At 40.4% G+C, this 22031-nt stretch overlaps 2 protein-coding genes across 3 annotated transcripts in view; both read left to right on the forward strand.

Annotated features, from left to right (window-relative positions):
• The window catches only part of rab11fip1b (RAB11 family interacting protein 1 (class I) b), a 37354-nt gene extending 31939 nt beyond the window's left edge, over positions 1 to 5415 (forward strand). The window contains exons 4-6 of one of the 2 annotated variants that reach the window (XM_036594805.1): positions 458 to 1849; positions 4234 to 4339; positions 5140 to 5415. In XM_036594805.1, coding sequence (XP_036450698.1) covers positions 458 to 1849; positions 4234 to 4339; positions 5140 to 5346 — 1705 coding nt within the window. In that variant the 3' untranslated portion in view covers positions 5347 to 5415. The remainder of the gene's footprint in view (positions 1 to 457; positions 1850 to 4233; positions 4340 to 5139) is intronic. The other variant, XM_036594806.1, reaches the window with a different exon arrangement.
• Positions 5416 to 9185: 3770 nt separating this feature from the next.
• brf2 (BRF2 RNA polymerase III transcription initiation factor subunit) lies at positions 9186 to 20716 on the forward strand. The gene is made up of 7 exons (XM_036595755.1): positions 9186 to 9649; positions 10875 to 11025; positions 11127 to 11186; positions 12108 to 12429; positions 13465 to 13642; positions 15721 to 15933; positions 18745 to 20716. Exons 2-7 carry the CDS (start codon positions 10878 to 10880, stop codon positions 19195 to 19197), a joined length of 1374 nt encoding a protein of 457 aa, XP_036451648.1. The 5' UTR covers positions 9186 to 9649; positions 10875 to 10877; the 3' UTR covers positions 19198 to 20716.
• The last annotated feature ends 1315 nt before the right edge of the window (positions 20717 to 22031 follow it).

Consider the following 22031-nt stretch of genomic DNA (forward strand, 5'->3'; position numbering starts at 1 on the left):
TTTAAGCAATTTTGGAAATTTTACACAATGTAAAAGACAGTTGATTTTCTCAAATTATGTAAAAAAAATGAGTAGCGACAAAAATGGTGATACTTGTTTTTTTATGAAGAGTGACAATGTATTAGATGCAGCAACTTTTTAAATTTAAATTTAAATTTTAATTATCTTTGTATTTTCTCATTTGCAAAGCAAAAAATGATTGCACTTGTAAAATGATTGCAGTGTATAAAAGATGCTCCATAAATAAACTTGCCTTGATATAGTAATATTAGAAATATGTACTAGATTTAAGATCATTTTACTTAACAAGATACCATTTTTTGCAGTGTGCTCCTGCAAAGGCCGGAGACCACCTACAGGTCTTACCTTGTTTTCTTTCATAACCAGAATGTGCTAAAGAAAATCTTTCTCTCTAAAGCTTTTGCTTCTTGTATTCATCCTCGTCCTGTTTCTTCAGCGCGTCCACCTCTGGGACAGTTTCTCAGCTGTCTGTACCAAACACCAACCCATTCTTGGACGATGATGATTCAGTCGATGGCAGTTTAGAGAACCTCAGCAGTGCTGGAAGGAGCACAGCTAGGAAAAAACGTGCCCCATTGCCTCCTCAGAACAAGCCAGAGATGTCAAGACCAACTGTTCCTTCCAGAGATTTCCTGATGGAAGAAACCAAACAGTTCTCAAAAGAAGTGTCAAAGCGCCCAGCACCTCTTCCACCAGGCTGTCTGAGGAAAACGACAGAAGAGCTGGTTAAAGAATCTACTGTGGCTCTTGGTCACGGAGAGAAGGAAACCCTTGCAGTTCTGGAGAACCATCAGACAAGCAATGCGGCACCTGTCTCCAAAGATGAGCTAAAGGCTCAGTGTATTCAGAGCATGAAGGCAAGACAAGGACAAAATTCATCTCCTCAAAAAATGGATCCCAACAACAATCAAGCTACTACAGGACAGATTGGCCAAAACGAGTCCACTAAGATACAAGCTAATACCAACCCTTCCACATGTGGTGGTGGAGCAGTGGCTGCCAGGCACAACAAGGGACCAGCACCTGCAAAACCCTCAGCTGCTTCAAGTCGGAAGTCTCTGTCTGGAGATGAACTGTCAAGCCACAGCACAAGTCTAACAGGTGGTACCATTCAGCCTGAAGAAAAAGCAAATGTTTCTACAGACTCTGAAAGCAAAGATAATCCTTCAAACTTTACATCAATGGAAGGACCAAAGTCTCTTGCAGCTGACGGCACCAAACCTGAACTTGCAGACGAGTTGTCCCACAAAGATACTGCTGCAGAACCTTTACAGAATAGCCATACTGACAATCTTCCCAGAGGAGAAGAGATTGTGGAACATCTGAGCCAGATGAATGAACCTGAATCTCTGGAATTGAATGCTCCCTCATGGGCAGATCAAGATTTGTGCCCAGAGTCTCATGTCTGGGAACCTGACCGACCAAACATGGAGAGTGAAGCGCTGACCGGAATTGCCAAAAAGAAGTCTCAGGCTCCACTACCTCCAGGCAAACCAAAAAGAATTGGAGACCCAGACTTGCCAAATCAGCAACCTTCTCTTTCAAGGACTTTAGAGGCTAACCTCGGATGCGTTCCAGAGAGCCAAAGCAACAAGAAGGACCAAGACAAGGCACAGGACACTGCGTCAAGCACATACCCTTCTGTTACAGCTTCATCCTCAACATTCGCTCCACTTACCGAGGAGTCCGAGGTGATGAAAGCATGCATTTCCGAGTCTACAGGCTCAGGGTCGAGGGCACTGCCGTGTGCCAGAGTGGTACCCACTGATGCTCAGAGCAGTGCAGGTGAAGTGAAGGGGGCAGGAGGAGCTCCTGCCTCAGTAATCAGGTGAGATCTGACTCTAGATCAGTCTGTAACCCCATAGAATTAGCATTGGTACTCGTAGAGATGGTGACATAGATTCAACTGTGGCCTAGTTTTAGGTACGCTGTATGTCGAAGTGTCCAGACACCTGCTCATCCAGACATTTCTTCCTGCAGTAACAGCCTCTACTCTTACATTACATTAGGTAGGTCAGGTACTGATGTTGGATGGTCAGTTCAGGATCACTCCAACTCATCCCAAAGGTGGTGGATGGAGCTCCAGTACTCCAGAGAACGCAGCTCCACTGCTCCACAGCCTAATGCTGGGGGGTTTATACCCCTCTAATGAACAATAACGCAGGCTTAGGCTGTTCCACAGTGCCCTGTTCTACTCTTAGTACTTTTCTACAGAGATTACAGAGCTGTTTGAGCTCATAGTGGTACCAGCAGATGCAGAGTGGCCAAATCCATGAATTAGAATTTGTGTCTGGAGACTTTTAGACATACAGTGTAGATAACAAAAACCAGGAATCATATTTATCAAACTTATCCATTTCTCTAGAGCAAATGCTGTTACATAGCAAATGCAATGCAAATAAACAACATGCCTCAAAATGCTGATCTGCCTTTTGCATAGCACTTAAGTCCTCTTCAGTGAAATGCAAAAGTCAAACTGATCCCAGATCAGCATTCTTGCACTGAAAGGTTTGACAAATATGGGCCCAGGTTTGATCTTTATACACACAATTATATACTTAACCCACAAAGGGCTAACTAAGGGCTGGTATTCTGGATCAGAGTGAAGCCCAGTTGTAGATTTCTGCAAAAATTAAATTGAGGAGTAGAGGTCTGCAAGGGCTCAAATATTAATGTCTGCACCTGCTCGATTGCACCCACCTTCACGCACCTACTTTGGGTTATACCCGCAACCTGTTAACTTTACCTGCTATCAGTGCATGTGAGTGCAGTGGACATTTCCTCTCCTCACTCAAGGTGTTTCCGCTCTGCTTTAGGTTTTCGGGTTCCCATTTCTCGTTCGCATGTCGGAGAATCCCCTGACTGCTCCACGTCCAAGCCACATAATCATTTTTAGGATTTTTATTTTATGTCTTGAATGTATGGAGTTTATGGTTGTAGTAAAAAAAAAATTAATAGTTAAACATTCTGTGCTACCCAGGCTTTTCTTCTGAAGGTTTAGGCTTGAAGCGACATCGCAGTCACAGTCACAATCTAAAAATCTGCCGAAGCCCCCCCACCACAATTTTCTCCCCAATGTGGTCGTATTCAAAAAGCTATCCAGCCTTGGTTCTAGTGGTTCTAGTTTCTGATTAGCGTTTAGTTCTTATTGTTGATTAAAACTTATCAGTTAATAAATGAAATGGGGGCCAGCTTCCTGTATTTAAATTTAAACAATTGTAGGGCTCGGCAGTTCATCAGATTTTGTTTTCAGTTTTGATTTTCGCTTCCAAGATGATTGAGAAAACTTGTGCAGTGTTGCTCGTTTTGTCTTGTGTTATGAATCCAGCGCACCTCTTTCCTTTACAGCAGTGCGCTTTTGCCCCTCCCTAAAAGCCCAAGCTAAGTCTCAGCCAGGCTGACGACTGAAAGTAAAATTAGATTAAGCGCCCAGCACTGCTCTGAGCTGTGGCATGTTTAGCTGAGCTCAGGCCAGGATGATGAAAAGAGAGAACGAGAAAGGCAATCATGTTAAATAGCTGTGATGTCAATACAGACCAAAAATAATCATGGTTATCATTTTTGCCAATCAAGCAGCCCTACTTGATTGTGAAAATTAGGCTTTGTACAGACTGCAGGAATCCCAGCCCAACGTCGATTTGACGTTGTTTGTCGTGTTGCAAGTGACTCATTTCATGAAGTCACATTTAAAACCACCTCCAAATTGGATTTCAAATTAGACTATCAAAAATCAGTCCGGATACAATCTGGATATGACAAGAATCAGATTTGGGCTGTCAATCTGACCAAGGCCTTTAATTTTCTGGTGTCGTATTTTAACGTGTCCGTGCAGCTCATCACTACACAAGTTTTCAGAAGTAACAGAAGGCATGTCCTACATAGCATAGTCTGAATAGCAGTGGATTTTAATCATACACATCAACACCACAGCAGGTGCTGGAGAAGGTGTTTTAGTGGTGGATGTTATTACGGAAGTGACATATAAATCCAGATTATCAGTTTATGTTCCTAATCTTACAGCTAACAAAGGTGACGCACCAACGAGATGTCCATCCTGAATGTCACACCTCACTTGAAAATGAAGTTGACCTTTTCCTTTGTCCTTTCTAACTTCCCCATGCAGGGTAACATACTGAGTGCAAATGAAACGGCTCTTTGCCGTTGCCCTTTTCTGTCCACTGTGCTAACTCACGGTTCTTCACTCCCCTGCAGACAGCACGCAGTCAAACCTCTGAACGCCGCAGACAAACAGTCGGACCTCAGAGAGACTAACGGCAAAGCTGCTGGAGCTTCGGAGAGCATGCAGCCCAAAACAGAGGTACTGCTTTTGCCCTTCAGCTCAGAGACACCACTGTAATCATGCTCAAAAAAGAAGGTTCTTTAAGGGTTATTTAGTAAAGAAAACAGTTCTATATAGAACCACTCAAAGAACACTTTGCATGATTAAAGAATTCTATACATCATGATTGATGGAGAATGTATTGTATGTGGTTCTATATAGCACCCAAAAGGGTTCTTGTATTGTTACAAGCTTGATATCACAAGTACGCTCTTAGAAATTATGGTTGTTAAAGTGTCCTTCAGTAAAGGAAATGGTTCTACGTAGAGCAGTGAACACTCAAAAACCCTTTGCATGATTAAATGGTTCTTTGCATGGTAAAATTCTAACTAGAACCTTTTTGAAAAGCGTTCTATATAGCACCAAAATGGGTTCTTCTGTTGTTTCAAGCTTGACGTCACCCTTTTAGTGCTATATAGAACCAAATGCAACACGTTCTCCATCAATCTGAAGAACGTTTTTATCATACAAATGATTTTTTGGGTGTTTATGGTTCTATATAGACTCATTTTGTTTATTAAAAAACCCTTCAAGAACCAACTTTTCAGACAGGTTCGAATAAGCTGTCTACAGCTCATTCTCCATCAATCTGAAGAACCCTTTCGTGATGTAAAGAACTCTTTAATCATGCAGTGTTCTTTTAACAAACATCAAATAAACAAACATTACTCTCTGCTGCCCTCCAAAAATGGAAATGCTCCATTCAGACATTTATTTTTGTTATGTAACGTGTGTAAATGTGTGAAAGCTAACGCTACTCTGTGTGTATTGTGTGTCAGGCTGCAGAGGCGGTGGGCAAAGGTCCGTACTCCCAGCTGACTCGGGCTGAGCTGATCTCCCTGGTGATCCGGCAGCAGGAGCAGCTCTCCCAGCGTGACTCCAGAATCATGGAGCTGGAGCAGTACATCGATAACCTGCTGGTGCGGGTCATGGAGGAGCACCCCAGTATCCTGATGTCCATCAACTCCATGAAGAAGGCTGTTTAAACCGGGCTCCATTACCTTCAGCTATGGGGGCTCACTGGCCTGCACTGTTTAAAGAGATAGCTTTGCAAACAACACATAATTTACAGAATTGTGTCTGCACTTTAGTCCATCGTTATGGATAACAGTGAGTCATACAATGTCAGAAGCCACATAATCAAGTTTATTAGAGATGACAATTTTTTTCAAAATTCCCCCATAATTGAGTGTGTGAGACAGAGTGATTCAGAGTGGTTTGGTGAAAAATGGTTCAGATTTCTTTACAGTGGTGGTGATAGGAACCAGGGGTCGCCGTGACTACAACACAAATATAGACATTTACTATCCAAAACCACCAGTGAACCTACACGTGTCTTCTGAGTTTTATATGGAATGTTGATGATGGGAAAATAGTGGAAGATCTGAAATAATAAGTTTTCTTTAAGCACTATTTTGCTTCACAACACCATGCATGTATCCCTCCACCATGAATGGAGTTTAAGTTCTGTCATCATAAAACAACGAGTGCGTTTACATGCACTTAATAATCCGATCATAACCCGAAATTCTGCAGTTATATGTCATACTCAAGAGCATGTAAACTTGTTGATCGGATTACTGACAAAATCTGATTTTCTGCAGTTCATCGGATTATTAAGTGCATGTAAATGCACTCAGTGTCTCCGACATCAGACAGTGTATTCATAAACATTTTATGCAATAACTTTCTGTGAGGGAGCTTTTAGTGGTGGACGTCTGGTTCCTATCACCACAACTGTGAACAAAACTGACTCGGTAAGTTTCTTCTCAAACCACTCTGAATGACTTTGTTTATGTCTTAACCACTTAATTATGCAGAATTTTTGGAAAATGAGTGGAATTCCCCTTTAAAAAAAACAATTGTTAGCACTGCATGAGTCTAAAGAATCACTGTAGCTGAAGAGTATGATGAGTGGTTCGTTGAGTTTTGGAAATTTGGCCTCAGCCAGGTTTTACTTCAGCATGATTCAGTCACGCATGCTGGAATTTCACTACAGTATGAAGTCAAAAGCTTTAAAGTCTTTGTTTCTATGTACAAGTGGAGGTTTTATGATCCTTCACACTTAAAACCTGCTGATTTAAAATCATGGCTGGATTCCTTAAAGCTTCTGCACTTGCTGCACTGTGTGAGACACAATATTACTGAGTATAAACTTCATAATGCTTGTTTTTCCAAAAGTATTTACTGCTTGCTGGTAGCAAACTTAAGTTTTTATTCACTCTTTTGTACCTGCTCTGTTCAGTGGTTCCTCTTTCTTATTTGACATATTGTATAATGTTTTTGCTAAGTGCAATACTGTATGTCTTTTATGTTACTGTATGATACTGATGGTGTTTTTGAATACAAATGAAGCACTTTAATCAATCACACATTTCCTACTCCGTTAATCTGTAAATATTTACTACTGAATGATTATTTGTACACAGTGTCTTTTCATCTGGACTGTGTTCTTGATCTGTCACTTTAAAATAAACAGTGTTTCTGCTCTGTCAGCAAAATAGAGTATTTTATTACTTTTCTCCTTAGAAGTCTATTTATAATGTTAATGTAGGACTAAAAAAAACAATTATTAGAAACACCTACCTTGTACTGCTCTTACCTGGCCACTTTATTGGAAACACCTACCTTGTGCATCCACTAATGGGCCACTTTATTAGAAACACCCACCTTGTGCGTCCAGTAATTGGCCACTTTATTAGAAACACCCACCTTGTGCTTCCTCTAACTGGCCACTTTATTAGAAATGCCCACCTTGTGCTTCCACAACCTGGCCACTTTATTAGAAACACCCCCTTGTGCTTCCACTAACTGGCCACTTTATTAGAAACACCTACCTTGTGCTTCCACTATCTGGCCACTTTATTAGAAACACCCAGCTTGTGCTTCCACTAACTGGCCACTTTATTAGAAATACCTACCTTGTGCTCCCACTAACTGGCCACTTTATTAGAAATACCTACCTTGTGCTTCCACTACTTGGCCACTTTATTAGAAACACCCAGCTTGTGCTTCCACTAATTGGCCACTTTATTTGAAACACCTACCTTGTGCTTCCACTACCTGGCCACTTTATTAGAAACACCCACTTTTTGCTTCCACTAACTGGCCATTTTATTAGAAAAACCTACCTTGAGCTTCTACTAACTGGCCACTTTATTTTTAAATTTTTATTCACTTTCTTCTTAGTGCAGCATTTGACACGAAAGACCACTCTATATTACTAGATATACTAGAAAACCTTGTAGGGGTAACAGGAACAGCTTTTTCCTGGTTCAGGTCCTACCTCACTGATCGCTATCAGTTTGTTAATGTAAACGGTGAATCATCTGTCCTCGCAAAAGTAAATTATAGTGTTCCACAAGGCTCTGTTTTAGGACCTATATTATTCACAATATATGTGCTACCACTGGGCACCATTATCAGTAACCACAGCATAAATTTCCGCTGTTATGCCGATGACACTTAGTTATATATATATCAAGCGAACCGGATGATAAAATTAAACCTAGAAAGATTGAGGACTGTATAAAAGACATAAAAGACTGGATGTTGAGTAACTTTCTCCTACTTAACTCGGATAAAACAGAGGTTCTGCTTCTTGGTCCAAAAGCAGCTAGAAACAAACTGTCTGATTTTACACTTACACTTAACAGTTTCTCAGTTGTATCAAGTGCATCTGTAAAAAATCTTGGTGTCACGATAGATACCGATCTGTCCTTCGGCACACATATAACTAATATTACTAGAACAGCCTTCCTGCAATATTGCTAAATTGAGAAATGCATTATCTCTACAGGATTAAGAAAAGCTAGTTCATGCATGTATTACTTCAAGGCTAGACTACTGTAATGCCCTGCTGGCTGGATGATCCAGCAAAAGCCCTAACAAGCTTCAGTTAGTCCAGAACGCTGCAGCCAAAGTCCTTACTAGAACCAGAAAATTTGACCATATCAGCCCAGTTCTATCAACCCTACACTGGTTACCAGTTACATTTCGCATCGATTATAAATTCTCTTACTGACCTATAAAGCTCTAAACGGACTCGCCCCTCAGTACCTGAGTGAACTTCTCTCCTACTATGAACCATCGCGCCTACTTAGGTGCTGGCTTACTATTAGTACCTAGAATTAATAAAGTTACGTCAGGGGGGAGAGCCTTCTCATACAAAGCCCCCCGGCTTTGGAATAATCTTCCTGCTAATGTTCGGGACTCAGACACAGCCTCAGTCTTTAAGTCTAAGCTAAAAACTTACATGATTAGTCAAGCCTTTGGTAACTTCATTAGTTTTCCCTGTCATATAAAAGGTGCAGATCTGGGGGTTCTTGGTCATAGAGTACTATGGTAAACTGGGAGTGTTGGTGCTGTTGTCTCGCTGCTCTCACGCGGTTTAGTAAAAGGCTGCAATAACTAGACCTGCCGGAGTCTCTGCTGCACTCTGTTAATACTGTACACTGTAATCAGTCACTCATTACAGAACTGACTGCTGTTGCTTCTTCTGCCTTGATCTGGTGCCCACTGCTCGCCAGCCTTCTGGACCGACTTGACCACCATTGAGCTTCATGCTATACAACGCTGTGCAAACCTCACCCTCATGAACTGACCCTCCCGATGATGATGCTACTGCATAAACTAAAACTAATCTAATTAACCTTTGCTCCGCCTGTTTTCCCCGTTTTGTACTATAATAATTTATACTAACAATGTTTTACTATCTGGTGTCGACCAGAGGAGGATGGGTTCCCCTTCTGAGTCTTGGTTCCTCTCAAGGTTTCTTCCTTTTGCTCTTAGGGAGTTTTTCCTTGCCACTGTCGCCACTGGCGACGCTCATGGGGGCTTGGACCCGGATTTTTCTGTAAAGCTGCTTTGTGAAAACACCTGTTGTAAAAAGCGCTATATAAATAAACTTTGCTTGCTTGCTTTAGAAACACTTCCCTTCTGCTTGTACAAGTCAGTCACCGTGCACCAGCAAGGTGAGTGTACAAGTGGACAAGGAATGTATGCTGCATTTGCAATTCCTATAGACCACAAGCTACATTTGAACACAGTTGTGAGCGCTTAATGTGACGTAGTTAAAGACTGTCCTGCTTTATTTTGTCCAAAATTATTTACTTTATTTTTGTGGTCGGAGCAGGTCGTCAGCAACAGGCGGAACCTTTGTTGCTTGGCGCTTCGTTTCCACTCGGAGCGTGCCGGTTTGTAAAGAGTCTGAAATGAGTTTCTGTTCGTTTCATGAATCTGATATGATTTAACGCTTTTTGCAGGTCTAATTCAGACTGACACACTACGGTAAGTTTACCAGCTTGCTTCTCTAATTCCTGCTCAGATAATGAGTCATCAAACTCTCCTTTAGCGGCTTATATTTTTTATTTAAGTTGACTGTGATGTCTCTGTTGTGGTTGTTTATATAAATAACCTACGTGTTTTTTTCAAGCTAGCTCGCTGACTTCGCTCGTTAGCTCATTAGACCCCTCACAGGGTTAAAGGGGAACTCCACCTATTTTCCAAAACTTCTGCATATTTAAGAGTCGTTCAGAGTTGTTTGGTGTGAAACACTCCGTATTAGAGTCAGAATTGTTCACAGTGGTGGTGATAGGAACCAGACGTCCACCTCTAAAAGCTCCCTCACAGAAAGTTATTACATGAAATGGTTATGAATTCACTGTCTGATGACTGAGACTATTTTATGATCGTTTTGAGAACTTCAGATCCATTCATGGTGGAGGGATACATGCACGCTGTTGTGAGGCAATATAGTCCCTAAAGAAAACTTATTATTTCAGATTTTCCACTATTTTCCGATCATCAACATTCCATATAAAACTCAGAAGACACGTGTAGATTCACTGGTGGTTTGGTTCCTATCACCACCACTGTGAACAATTCTGACTCAGTAAGTTTCTCTAGAACAGAGCGTTTCACACCAAACCACTCTGAATGACTCTGTTTACATTTTAATCACTGTATAATACAGAAAATGTGAAAATTGTTGGAATACCCTTTAAAATAGGGGATTACTAAGCTTATGTTACATTTTCATCTCATTTTCTCCTTACTTTTCTCTTTTCCATGTTGTTAGTTACATTATTTGGCTTATTATCAATTTGCTTATTTCTCTTTTTGTGCATTGTTGCTGCCAAGTGTTGGAAAATTCCCCTGAATGGTCTCTACATATAATAAAGCATAATAAAACTGATCTTTCACAAAAAAACAGGTGATATTAGAGCAAGAAAACATTAAAATATGCAGGATGGGGGATTTTATGAGCAAGAATAGGAAAGGACTATAGACATAAAAACAGAAGATGAAATATACCTATTTCTGTATATTTAGTGTACATATTTAGTGTGGAAATTTTTATATTTTGGTTGACTGTATTTGTTTATTTTTAAATTGAGTGTATTTATTGCAATTTATTGTCTTGAAACTCTGTATAAAGTGTTATAAAGGCAACACAGCTATATAATATGAGACAGAGGTTCTATATTGGGTCTCACAGGTGTTTGTTGTGCAGGTGATGCCGAGCTCCTGTCCTGAGTGCGGCTCCAGTAACGTGGTGGAGGATGATTTATATTCTCAGAAGCAGTGGGTCTGTGAGGACTGTGGCTCTCTCGTTTCAGAGGGAGTTTTCACCACCACACTCAGCGACGAGCAGCAGAGCAGAAGTAATCAGGAAACCTGCAGCCAGATAAATAAAAAAAATGACTGTAATTGCATAAACATTTGTTTTATTGCTAATAATTCTCCTTTTTTGCTTCCTGTACAGCGGTCCCATATTACGTCAGCACAGAAGTGACCAAGAAACCATGTGCAAATCTCATTAAAGGTAAGCTGAGTGAATATTGACAATGCTGATATTCCCAGCTGTCCCATTCAGCGTACTTCAGGCCAATAAAGCTTTAATTGTCCTTACAGGGCAACTTTAAGGCAGGCATAAAACATTGAGAACATGAAAACATAAGTGCATAAAATAATCACAGATATTATATAATATATAATGTAATTCTTCATGGCTACTGTTGGTAATTTTCACGTGTGTGAGATGTAAACAAAATGATTCAGAGTGGTTTGGTGTGAAATGGTTCAGATTTCTTTACCAGGGCTCACCATGACTACAACACAAATATAGAAATTTTATTTACTTTCCAAAAGCACCAGTGTCTTCTGAGTTTTATATGGAATGTTGATGATGGGAATTTTCTTTATGCCCTACATATTATGTATCCCTCCACAATGAATGGGAGGTGGGACTCCAAATATCTGTGCATTTGTGAGCTCCTGCTGGTGTGTTTCCTCTATTTCAGTGATTAAAATACAAGTACAATTAGCACCCCCTTGTGGAGAAACTGGATTATTAAGGAGAAAGTTAATTATCTGTACATTTTAGAAAACAAGCTTAGAAATTCAAAGCTTTTGTTCATTTAGAGCTTCTTTTTTTCAGAATTAAATTGGTCCACTTTATGGGACCTTTTATTAGCAATATGATGGACAATTTCTTACAAAAATGCAATTTTGAAAAATTTTTTTAAACACTTGCAACTTTTCTAGCACCAGTTGTCCCTGCTCAGAAGGTTTACTTGAAGGCATGCTTTAAATTACAGCTCAAAGTACTTTGCAGTAAAAAAAATAAAAAAGGATGACAGAAAATCATAGAAAACATTGAATAAGGACTTAAAAGATAACCCCCCTCTCTCTCTCTCTCTCTCTCTCTCTCTCTCTCTCTCTCTCTCTCTCTCACACACTGCAGGGCTGGGCCGGGTTCGGGCCCTGTGCCGGATCCTCAGGTTATCCAGCGACATGGAGTCAGGAGCAGTGAGCCTTTTCGAGCGTGCTTACAACCACCCGACCTTTATACATGTCCGCCTAATGAAGAAGGAGGTTCTGGGTGGGTGCTGTGTTCTGGCCACCTGCAGGCAGAATAACTGGCCCATCGCTATGGGAACCATCAGCAGTCTGCTGGAGGCGGACTCGGCTTTAATAGGAATGGTTTATCAGGATCTGATCAAGGCTCTGAGCATCGAACCCACAACCACCAGCATAAGCGATATGCTGGAGAGCTACTGCTACGGGTATGAGAGAAGCTTATTAGTAACAGTCTGTCTTAAAGCGACCAAGACACATTTGGTGTCTGAAGTTTGCTTCTTCAGTTTTAGGGCTAGTGTAGCTAACGCTAGTGTAGCTAACAAGTAATGTTAGCGTCCCAGTTGTGAACTGTGATTATTAGATCCTTCAGTTCAGCCTTCATAACTGTCAAAACTGGGGCAACAAAAATGCCTGCTAATTTCCAGCTAGAACTCCTATGGGCTTTCTAATAGTATGTTGGCGCTAACACTAGTGCACATGAACATTTAGCTCAGTCCTAGATTTAAAAAGGACATCTGAAACATATACATACATACATACATACATACATCATCTAAACCGCTTATCCTTCTGGGTCGCGGTGGGGTGCTGGAGCCTATCCCAGCTGTTAGTAAAGTGTTCTGTATAGAGCTGCCGCTGCTGTTTTACATTCCTAACAACTAATTGTAATGCTGCTTAGACTACGACTCATATTCACAGTCGTATCTAGAACTTCCAGAAAGACTGGAGTGACATTTTTTGGTTCAGTCATATGCCAGTTATAATGTAAGTATTTACTAAGTTTAGGTATACGTAGGACTGGGAAATATGACAGTATTTATGTTATGTTATGGTGATAGATTATGTCACAATACAATATGCTTTTCTGAATATACTGTGGATATCATCAGTACTTGTAATTATAGTAAAATTAATTTCGTTTAACTGGATTTAGAGCCAAATACTGAATAAAAATCATTGCTATTGGTGTTTGAGCCATGTTTAGTCCATGTTTATAGGTAACAGTGAGTCATACAGTATCAGAAACCACATAATCAAGTCTGTTAGAGATACTGAACAACTCCACACTGATTGAGACATGCATGCTAATTGGTTGGAATTAGCTTCCATTACTTGTTAGCTACATTAGCCTCATAGCTCCAGTGCTGAAACTAAAGGCGCAAGCTTCAGATACAAACATGTCTGATTGGCTATATTTCGGGTAAGGGAGCACGTCGTTTAACGGCATATTTTTGTTTCAGGTATAAGCTCTCTCCTGGTGAAGTGTCTGAGGTCTTTGCGGAGCCCCCCCGGCGGTTGGTGGAGCGTAGCGCCGCCCTGGTAGAGCTGGCAGCTGATACGTGGCTGGTGACCGGCCGGCACCCCCTGCCCATTCTTATGGCTTGTGTTTATGTAGCCTGGCAGTCTCTAAAGCCCATGGTGAGTTTAACAGTCTTTATTAGGCTTTACCAAGAACCATGATCTGAATAGGCCAATTAACCATGGTCAGAACTAGTTTAGCTGTCTTACTGAATACTGAAGTCCACACTCAGAACGGATACTGGGCTAGTTTGGGGAAGGGACTCATTAATGCTGCTTGGCTTTCACATATAGAATTCCATCCAATCTGTGGATCCATACCCAGGTTTGCAGAGTAGTCGGCACAGCTTGATCTGTTTGTTGTTTTTTTTATTATTTTCCCTCGATACAAACACTGAAGCGGTTAAGAGCAGCTCTTTCTGTCCACAGCAAAGGTCTCCCCAATCACAACACTCAAAAAGGGGAGTGACATGATAATTCAAAGCAAAATGAACCGAGCACACAGCCCCACACTCCGCACCGGAAGTGGATAGCTTCCACACGTGCAGCAGACCCACCAGAGAGCTTTTAGGAGGACCAGAGGTCGGTGCTCTGTTCAGCTCCCGGGCATGTTCACAACTTTCACACTCGACCAAACATACCAAACTCATCGAGCAAGCGGTCCTGGGTCTGGAAATAAACTCTAGTGTGAAAACACTCTTAGTTTTCACATATAGTTCTTTTTTAGATGAGCTGAACTCAGTTATCGTCTCAGGGAACACAGAGTAAAAGATTACAACTATTTGTATGACGCTAAAATGGAGTGTTATATAAGTTAATATACAGTGTAATATAAGGTAGCTTATGATTCGCTGTATTCAATTAGTGTTATCTATGATGTCTAAGACCACGACAAATAAAGTGTAATTCCTAAACGGTGGTTAGGGGCAATATGCAAATAAAACAATGTAAGTGTCATTTGATGGACTGCCGACCTGTCCAGGGTCTATCCTGCCTTTTGCCCGGTGACTGCTGGGATTGGCTCCCACACCCCCATGACCCAGAAGGATAAGCGGCTTAGAAAATGTGTGCGTGTGCGCAGTATGTATGAAAATGTGAAAAAAGTATGAAAATAATCACACACTTCCTCCTAATATTACATTTTGAGTATAAAAATATTGTGCTGGGCTATTAACCATAATACATACCACAAAGTCAAGTGGAGCCATCTTGAGACGCTTCTAAATTTGGTTTGTTTGAAGGTCCATTTAGAGGGATTTGAGTAATTTGATGTGTTCACATATGATGCTAAGGCTGTCCAAGATAAACGGCCTTATTTTGAAAATAAGAATACACAAATGTGACTGGAGAAGCTGTTCATGCAGTATTAAGGCCTCAGCGTGCTTCTTGTGGAGACATTTGCCTGACTTCAGCGAACAGTGACGTAATTGCGGAGAAGACAAACAACCGCAGGCGTCGTGTGGAGGATTCGCTCACCGTGTCACACACATGACAGCTGGGCAACTCTGCAGATGAAAACACTACACGACAAAGCCTGTGATTGCTCAGAAAAAAGAGGTGTGCCATTGAACAAAGATTGGTGACTGAGTAGCTTCGTTTCGCAAGAAGTTTGCAGAGCGCTTTGGCACCAATATTTCACCATTAAACATGCATTTTTTAAATAATCAATGAATACTATGAATACTTCCTGAATGTAAGATGTTTAGTCTGTTATTCAGCAGTACTAACTAGTATTAAGCACCACAACATGTAGGTTATCTTATATTTAAGTTCACCAGAGGACGAGGCTGAAGTTGGCTTGCTCATCTCCGCAGTTAGAACTGTGAAAAAATCGTTTACCAGCAGTTATGGAATTTATAAAATGTCATAGCGTCACCTGCATTAGTGGAGCATCTGCGACAGACAAAATGAAACTGCTTGTAACCTCGCAAGGCACTTTCAGCTTCACACAACCCTTAAGAAAAAATATGCTGAGCGCTTTAAAACATACATCATACACAATGAGGTCATACTTTACTAATTGCTGTTACAAATGATTTAAAATCAATGCAGTTGAATCACCATCAGTGCATCCAAATGCATAATTACACTCCTGATTGTTACTGTAATCACAATATTTAGCAGTATAATCGCAGTAAAACCACAGTATGTAATGTTGTTAACGCCTTGCAGCTGTTGTGTTTGTGTGTGCCTCACAGGCCCGTATGAAATGCACGCTGAATAAGTTCTGTCAGATCAGCAGGCTGAGTAAGGAGGCGTGTGCGCAGAGGAAGGATACGGTGCAGAAGCGGATCGGCGAGCTCAGGGATGTGCTGTGTAAGCTGGGTAGGGAGCTGCCCTGGCTAAGAGGGGACGCTGTGGAGCCTGGCACTGTCACCAGGCTGGTTGATGACATTCTGAAGCATCGGCAGGTAGGAAGAGATCATCATCACGAGATGTCCCAATTCTGAGTGTGGTACAAACCCAGGTCCAGAAAAGTCAGGACAGTGTGGGGGGGTGGGGTGTGGTGCAGGATACATCACGGGACTGCATTTGGTGTGAGGTTCCTTTTGTGTCCACTTGGTGGCAGCGTTGGCAGGTCCTGCAGCCTTGTGTGACTTTCTCACTGGCCTCTGTAACTGTGGCAGTGGTGCCAGCGCCGTCCCATTTACTTTACACACTATTAAATATGATATTTATATCAAATTGGAATAATCCTGTCTGTTTTTACCTGCTCTATCAACACCAAACAAAAACTACACAATTAAAAAAGATGGTTCTTTAAGGGTTCTTTAGTACAGAAAATATAGTTCTATAAAGAACCATAGACACTCAGAGAACCCTTTGCATGATTAAAGAGTTCTTTTATGGCTCCGTTTATGTTGCAATACTGCAACAAAATGATGAGCAGAGGATGCTTATGAGACGAGTAATGTTCATCATCACATTAGCGTCACATAACATGCGCTTCTTATATTTCTGTTTTGCTGTGTGATGATTTTAGCCTGCAACGCTGAATAACTGAAATACTGCCAGTTTATTAGAGGTTACTGTTGAGATTTTTTTTCCACTCATTGCAAATATGTATGCCCACAACACATTCTAAAAAAGTTAGGAGGAGCATGTTTATCCCTGTGTTACATCACCTTTACTTTAACAGCACTTAATAGTCATTTGGAGGCTGAAAAAACAAACTGATCCAGTTTTGAAAGCATCATTTTTGCCATTCTTCTGTTATACAAGTGCTCATCTGTGCATATGTACGGGGCCTTCGTTATCTATTTTGCACTTTATAATGTGCCACACGTTTACAATTAGAGACAGGCAGGTCAGTCTAGACCCCGCACTCTCTGATTACTCAGCCATGCTGCTGTAACATGTGCAGAATGTTTCTTGGTGTTTATCATGTTCAATCAATCAATCGGCTTTTATTTTCACTTAGAAATGTATTGAGGGTGATGCTCATTTTCAATGTAGTCAAGCATTTACAGCATTAAAGGGATTGAAAAAGTGACTAAAATGGAGTTTAATTAGGTTAAAATGAACAGAACTACATAAATTAACTGCAAAAACAAGAGAAGATACATGGCAGAATAATTAAGTGAACAATTAAGATTTGATTAATTAATTAAGAAGGAGAATATATAAAACCTAGATAATAAACAGTTTATAAGATTTCAACATAAGCAGATAAATTGAAATTAAACTTTAAAAGTCAAATAAAAGGATTATAAAAGGTAATAAAATAAATAAAAACAGTAATATAATTGAGAAAATAAAACATAATAAAATAATAATAAAATTAAATAGGAGAAAGGGAAAGTTACACTCAATTAAACAGTTCTAGGCTGTCTGATGGTGACAAGGCATTAAAAGTTTAAAATGATTGAGTGACTGTAATGAGTGAGTTTTAGAGACTCCTGTAGTGAATTCCAGCTCACTGCAGCTAAAAGCAGATTTTCCCAGCTCAGTAAAAACTCATACCTGACAGGTGATCCGGTCATTAGAGCGGGTCTAATAATTGCTGTTATTTATAGAGATCATAGACGAGATATGAGCATAAATGTCCCTGAAAAATATGGCATCTAAAATGTGTAGTGTCCAGATAATGAGTCTTAAACACTTGGCGTATGGGTCTGTGGCATACGCCCGCCCCCCGAGCCCCGAGAGCCGGCAGGAAGGCGGAGAGAGAGAGAGAGAGAGGGACAAGCAGCAGCAGAAGCAGAAACGACAAAAGACTGAGAAAGAGCTGAAAAGAGTAAAAAGACTGAAAAGTCTAATTAGTTGAAAGCGACTGAAAAGTGGCCAGCTTAGCATAGCTTTGCTTCGTTTGAGTTTGTGTTTGAACTTAAAATATGGCTGCTGCAGCACTGAACCCTGCCTCCAGCGTCCTCCTTGAGCGCGGAGTAGCACATGCCGTGCTACAGTGTCTTATGCACAGTGCTGTATGTTTTATTGGTTAAGTCCTTTAAAATCAGTATTTGTGACAGTTTTCATATCCATCGAACCCTGATCTCTTCTAACTCTTATCAGAAAAATATTTTAACCTGATGCATATTGTATATAGTGATGTTGATGATAATAATAAACATCATTTATAGAGCACTTTTAATGCCGGTGGCAGCTCAACGTGCTTTACAGAAAGGAGATCAAGATTATACAGAAAAACACCTGCGAGATGTAGAGTTTTCATGAAGCACTGAGTTAAAGAGCTGCATTTTTTAGATGTTAATTAAAAGTGAGTTCTGAGCTTGAATGTCTAATAAAAGGTGAACTGAGCAGAAAAACAGAGAGTCTTTCCACGTTTTCTGTATTTTATGGTAGGTGTTTGCAGAAGGTTAGTATCTGCAGATCTGTCATAAACAGACAGACAGACATTCAGGAGCTTTATGGTCATTTAGAGCTTTAAAAACCAGCAGCAGAGCTTTAAAATCTCTCCTAAAAGATCCAGGCGGTCAGTGCAGTGTGTAAACGGGGGTGATCTGAGCTCTGTGTGTTGGTGTTGTGAGGATCAGTGCTGCTGCATTCTGTACGAGTTGTAGAGGATGGATTGTTTTCTCCAGTAAGAAGATCATTACAGTGATCAACTCTGCTGAACAGCAAGAAGTTTCTCTGCGTTCTCTGCACTCTGAGAGAGAAAAGGCTGAACTTTAGTGACTTTTCTCACATGATAAAAAGCTGCTTTAGTGACTGTGTTTACATGCAGATAAAGCAGAGCTCATGTGTTCATGTGTTCTCTGCAGGCTCTGATGCTGAAGGCTATGAGGCGCTATGAACAGGAAGCAGAACCGGATCTCTCTGACTGTACAGCCGCTAATGAAGCTGACCAGCTGCCCGTCACTAACCCTGCAGCACCGTCCCAGCCTTTATTGACCAGCAGACTGGACCAAAAGAACGAGCGGTCAGGAACAGACAATGATATTTCAAAGACATCTGGTCAGTCTGAACTAAAATGTGGAAACAAAACTGTAGGGAAAAGTGTACCCCCTGCTGTTGAAGAGCACTGGGGGAAAAGGCACCTGTTCCTGCCCCCGTCGGTCAGGACTGAGAAGCGGCCGCGAGTGGATGCTCCTGAACTGACCGTGACGGGCTATGAAGAGATATCGGACAGTGAAATAGAAGCATACATTCGTTCGCCGGAGGAGGTCAGGAGATATTTAGCAGTGAAGAAAAAGCTGAAGGAGGATGAGGATTGATTTCTTCTCCACGCAGGGCTGTTTATTGATCTGTGAAGCTAATAATAATAGTAATAAGATACGTTGTTACTTTTTTCATTCATTTTTTTGTTGCTGTTATTTGTGCTACTGTTCCCTCAAAGTGAGGCTAATACTGAGAGTTTTACTGAATATTAGAAAAATGCACTCGGCACTGTCCACTCTCAAAAACAATCACTATTACATTATTATAATGTTATAATTACTAGAATTTGTGCAGTGCAGGTAGAGTCTTGATCCTGCTTCTTTCTGTTATTATCAGGTAATAACAGTAGTAAGTCAGTAGCATCAGAACCAAAATTATTATACAGCAAATATATGGAAAACATGCCATAGATGCCTGCACTTGCCAGCGTCTCCTGGCCTTTCAGAGGGTTAAAACAAAGCACTGAAAAGGCACTGAAAGGAGAATCTGCATAAAGTTTCTGCATAATTGAGTGTGTGAGATGTGAAACAGAGTGAATCGGCGTGGTTTGGTGTGAAATGGTTCAGAGTTCTTTACAGTGGTGGTGATAGGAACCAGGGGTCGCCATGACTACAACACAAATATAGACATTTTGTTTACCATCTGAAACCACCAGTGAACCTACACGTGTCTTCTGAGTTTTGTATAGAATGTTGATGATGGGGAAATAGTGGAAAATCTGAAATAATAAGTTGTTTTTGCCTCCAAACACACTGCATGTATCCCTCCACCATGAATTGATTTAAAAAATGTGCTTTAAAAGAAAAAATCTTCTCGTGTTTGTATTTAGAAGCTGCTGCTATTGTGTTTCTTTAACCTGTATCTATTTTTTTTTATATTTAATTAGATTAGAATCACAGATTAAATGATGTACAGCCTCCTTATTAGTTAATAAATACATTGCCCATTCTTCATATCACTCGCAGTTTTTTGGGGGACTATTTTGCCTCATAACGGCCTGCATATTATGTATCCCTCCAACATGAATGGGTTTTAATTTCTTAAAACTATCATAAAACAACAACTCAGACATCAGACAGTGTATTCATAATCATTTAAAGTGATAACTTTCTGTGAAGGAGCTTTTAGAGGAGAACATCTGGTTCCCATCAACACCACTATGAACAGTTCTGACTCGGTAAGTTTCTCTAGAGACTCTGTTCACATCTTAAGTATTTATTTATGCAGGAATTTTGAAAAGTTTGAAAAGTCCACTTATAAGGCCTTATTAAACGAATAACATTGACAGCTTTCATTTTATCTGTCTATAGTTATGTATAGTCTGTAGGGTGTATGGCATCATTGCAACATTTTCTTTAATATAGTTCCACTTATTACATCCTGAACTGCTGCATTTGCAAATTAAAAGTCCTTTACTGAGTTCTACTTCTTAAAAACAAGTTATTTTAAAGATGCATCCCGGCTAATGCAGTCCTAGCCTCATTATTTTTTATGTTATGAAAATGATTCTCTATTTTTGCCCCACTTGTTTTGAGTGTAGGCTGGTTTTGTCCTTCTGACCTGAGAATAAACGTATTGCCCTTCATAAGAAGAATAATTACTTTGAGCCATTTATTTATTCATTGCTTAATTAGTTTTAAAGGTTAAACTAAGGCTGATAAGGCAGCTGCTTTAATTACGCCGATTGTCTTCATTTATTTGCATCCTGTAGAAAAATAACCTGCTCAGAAGTGCAATATGATTTAACAGAGTGATGCCATGGCAACAGAGCCACTCATCTCATTCCACTTATTCGTCTGATAAATATCTCTCTCTCGCTCTCAGCCCTTGGCCTGCTGTATCAGTCAGTGTTCTGATTGGTCAGGAGATCAAGGGCTGTATTGCAGAAACTTCCTGTCTGTGGTCCTAACGCTGCCCTCAGATCGTCCACTGAAGTTCCTGCTCATGACTTCGGAGGTCGTAAACACGATTTGTGTTCAAGCTGTTTTGGTCAGAAATAAGATAGACACGCTGGAAATTAGAGTGCTGAATAACTGAAATACAGCCAGTTTTTTTTTTTACTCTGAAACTCAGGGCTCTTAATGTCAACTGGTTTAATCTGCACTACACAATTAAAGATGGTTCTTTGAGGGTTCTTTTAGTAAAGTATTCTTTGCATGGACAAAGTGTTTTAATGGTTCTATATAGAACCCTTTTCTTTACTAAAAGAACCCTCGAAGAACCATCTTTTACAAGAAGCGTTCTTTGCATGGTAAAAGTGTTCTTCAGAATGGTGGAGAATGTGCTGTAGATGGTTCTATATAGAACGTTTTTGAAAAGGTTTCTATATAGCACCAAAAAGGGTTCTTCCATTGTACACAAGCTTGAGATTGTAACAATAAAAGAACCCTTTTTGGTGCTATATAGAACCACATGCAAAACATTCTCCATCAATAGAAATACTACAAAATAGCTTGGAATGAAATCTCATTACTCTCAGTGTAAGTTAAGCCATATCCTATTAGAAAGCAAAACCATTAGTTTTTAATCCTGATATTTTCTAATGGTCCTTTTTCAGCAGGACCCTCCTTGCCTCCTGAGATGAGGTACAATCCATCTCCAGCAAGCCCAGGAAAAGCTGCGTGACGGTGTCTGTCAATTCTGATTTGGTTCACTAAAGCTGTCTGTGCTGTAAATGTTCAACATGAGATTCTGTATAAAACTGAAACACGAGTATCAAACAGGCTTGAATAGCTGTGTCTGAAACGGTCCCCTAATCACTATCAAAGGGAACAGAATTTGTGATGGTAGTAAACGACTTCGGACACTAAGGTTATACAAATTTGCAGTGCATTATAGGCATCCTCTGTCCGCTAAGGTTCATTGGTTGTACACTACTTATTGCAGCGCA

Source organism: Colossoma macropomum, unplaced genomic scaffold (genome assembly GCF_904425465.1).
Source record: "Colossoma macropomum unplaced genomic scaffold, Colossoma_macropomum, whole genome shotgun sequence".
Classification (NCBI taxonomy): domain Eukaryota; kingdom Metazoa; phylum Chordata; class Actinopteri; order Characiformes; family Serrasalmidae; genus Colossoma; species Colossoma macropomum.